The sequence below is a fragment of the Octopus bimaculoides genome, chromosome 29 (assembly GCF_001194135.2).
Source record: "Octopus bimaculoides isolate UCB-OBI-ISO-001 chromosome 29, ASM119413v2, whole genome shotgun sequence".
In the NCBI taxonomy this organism is placed as follows: domain Eukaryota; kingdom Metazoa; phylum Mollusca; class Cephalopoda; order Octopoda; family Octopodidae; genus Octopus; species Octopus bimaculoides.
This window is the reverse complement of record NC_069009.1, coordinates 2,203,243-2,206,191: the sequence shown is the minus strand read 5'-3', so window position 1 is coordinate 2,206,191 and position 2,949 is coordinate 2,203,243. Positions and strand designations below refer to the sequence as shown.

At 35.8% G+C, this 2,949-nt stretch overlaps 1 protein-coding gene across 1 annotated transcript in view; it reads left to right on the top strand.

Moving 5' to 3' along the window:
* The window catches only part of LOC106883683 (protein artichoke-like), a 34,423-nt gene extending 32,241 nt beyond the window's left edge, over window positions 1–2,182 (top strand). The window contains exons 22-24 of the mRNA XM_052977925.1: window positions 293–364; window positions 1,630–1,701; window positions 2,092–2,182. Of these exons, the coding sequence (XP_052833885.1) occupies window positions 293–364; window positions 1,630–1,701; window positions 2,092–2,167 (220 nt within the window). The 3' untranslated portion in view covers window positions 2,168–2,182. The remainder of the gene's footprint in view (window positions 1–292; window positions 365–1,629; window positions 1,702–2,091) is intronic.
* The last annotated feature ends 767 nt before the right edge of the window (window positions 2,183–2,949 follow it).

Sequence of the window (2,949 nt, the reverse complement as noted above, 5' to 3'; positions counted from 1 at the left end):
AACACTACCAGAATATTCTCTTGTCCAATGGCTCCTCTTCATATTCATTACTACCAAAACCACAACGTCCACTACCATTAGTATCAATCTCTTCGTCCTTCGTCCTCCACCTCCTCCTCCTCATCATTATCGTCATCATCATTATCATCAACATCATCGTTGACATCATCATCGTCATAGAATTATTCATCATCGTGATCTACTTTCCACCCCTTTCCTCCTCCAATTGCTTAGCAAGAATTCTCTTACAAATATGTTCAATAATAGTAATTATCTCAATCTTTTGTTCCAGATACTTGAGTTATAATGATATCAAGGATATCAAAGCAGCCACCTTCCGAAGTCAGTCCAAATTAACATATCTGTAAGTTAAATCGGTTTTTTAATATGTCATTCACGATTTATTTCTAAATCCATTATCTTCCCATCTTTCATCTTAAGCTTCTTCACCCGTCTCTCCAAAGATGGGCTTTATTGTTTGTAAATCTGCGTGAGTGTGTCCCCATTTCTATGATATGGCATATATTAGAGCCTGATAGTTCAGGGGAACCATTTGCTGCATGCATGTGTATGCCTGTTTGTATGTGAAAATCTGTCTTTTTCCAAAAGGCATTTTATTGTTTGTGAATGCGAGCGAAGGCCCATTCCTCAGATTCGGAGCAGACATTAGGAAAGATCAAATTACCTAAATGTGATCACGCAAAATGTAATGTAAATGTTATTAGTGCAGCGCTAGTTCTGAAAGAAAAAAAATCATCTTCCCTCCCTTGCATATCAAATTGGGATTAATGAAACAGTGTATAAAATCACTCGACAAAGAAAGTAAATGTTTTGAGTTTATATGTAAATCGTTTCCAGGACTTAGCACCCAAAAACATAAAGCAAGATTGTTTAATGACCCTGATATCAGGAAACTCATTGAGGATGGTGAATTTGTTAATTCAATGAATGACTTGGAATTACGCACTTGCACATCGTTTGCAGACCTGGTGAAAAACCTCTTAGGCAATCTCCGGGCCAAACACTACAAGGAATTAGTGGAAAAGCTGTTGAAAAGAATACAGGACAAAGGCGCTAATATGAGTATTAAGGTTCATTTTTTTACATAGCCATCTAGATAGATTTCCGGATAATTGCGGTGATGTGAGCGATGATCAAGGAGAACCATTCCATCGGGATATCAAAATTATGGAAGAGCGCTACTAAGTACGGTGGGACAAATGAATGATGGCTGACTTGAACAACATTGGACATGATGGACAATCAAGAAAGAGAAAAGTTTTACCATTGAGAAGTTTCTACGATTTTACTTTGAGAAATATTGCTATTATTCAATATCAAATATACAGAAAACGAATGAAAAAAATACTTTTTTCCCCAAAATGAGGCATTTCTGTACAGCAGAAACGGTGGTTAACCAAGAAAAAGTAAGGTCATTTTCAGATTCAGTGCCCTCAAATTAGCTAAAAAAACAAAAGATGTTTGGTGTCTCAACACCATTTCAAAATTTTTTGTTGATGACCCGTGTTATTCATCATCGTGATTAATTCCATCATCTAATTGTTTAGGAAAAATTCAATCCCAAATATACTCTATATGATTTCTTATTGTCTCAATTTTATGTTCCAGAGACTTGCGTTATAATAAGATCAAGGAAATCAAAACAAACTCCTTCCGAAATCTAAACAAGTTAGAATATATGTAAGTTGAATCAGTTTTTTCTTTTTTTCGTATTTCATTGGTGATATATTTCTAAATCTGCATTATCTTCCCTTCATCCGTTTTAAGTTCCTTGATCCGTGTTTCCAAAGATGTTATATTGTTTCTAAACCTGTGTGAGTGAAAGTGTGCCAATTTCAACGATATGGCATATATGAGAGCATGATAGATCAGGGGAACTATTTTCTGCATAAATCTGTATGGATGTGTGGTGCATAGGAGTATATCAAAAAGTTATTTTTTAGCCACCATATTTTACATTTTATAATAAAACACTTCTATACATTTTCTAATCATCTAATATTTTATTTTATAGACATTTCAATCATAATATTTTACAATAAATCTCCTTTCCAACCTTTTATCTCATAGATTTTTGAATGGAAATGGTATGGAGAAACTTCAAGTAGGATCCTTCAATGGCCTTTCCAGTTTAGGATATCTGTAAGTTGGATAAGACTTGTTGAAAATTTTCATTGACAATATATCCCTAAATATTTAAAACCTTCCCATTTTCTGTTGCGTTCCTTCCTTGTTTCTCTTTACATTCTCAATCTCCTTTGATAGCAATGTGTGATTGTTTGTGTGTGCCTGGCCCCCACCTGTTGTTGCTCTACTTCTTATTTCTTTATTGCCCACAAGGGTCCAAACATAGAGGAGACAAACAAGGATAGACAAACGGATTAAGTCAATTACATCGACCCCAGTGCGTAACTGGTACTTAATTTATCGACCCCGAAAGGATGAAAGGCAAAGTCGACCTCGGCGGAATTTGAACTCAGAACGTAACGGCAGACGAAATACCGCTAAGCATTTCGCCCGGCATTCTAACGATTCTGCCAGCTCTACTTCTTACGATTCTTCTTCCCTTTCGTCTACCTCTTCATTTTCAATTCTTGCTCTTTCTACTACACCTTCTTCGTCTCCCACGTCTTCTTCTTCTTCTTCTTCTTCTTCTTCTTCTTCTTCTTCTTCTTCTTCTTCTTCTTCTACTTTTGTGGTCATTCATCTTTTTCTACTTTATACGCTTTTCTTAAAAGAATTACGACTATTAATTGAATACTCTCATTCTTCTGTTTCTAAATCACTTCCCAAATCCTTCTAATACTCCTCTGGCTGTTGGTGTGTCTGAGTGTGTGTCACTTAACATTCACGCGAATATGAGTGCGTTTAGTGCAGCGTCAGCCCTCATAATTTGTACATATATTTGTTTACATCTCTCTTTGCTTC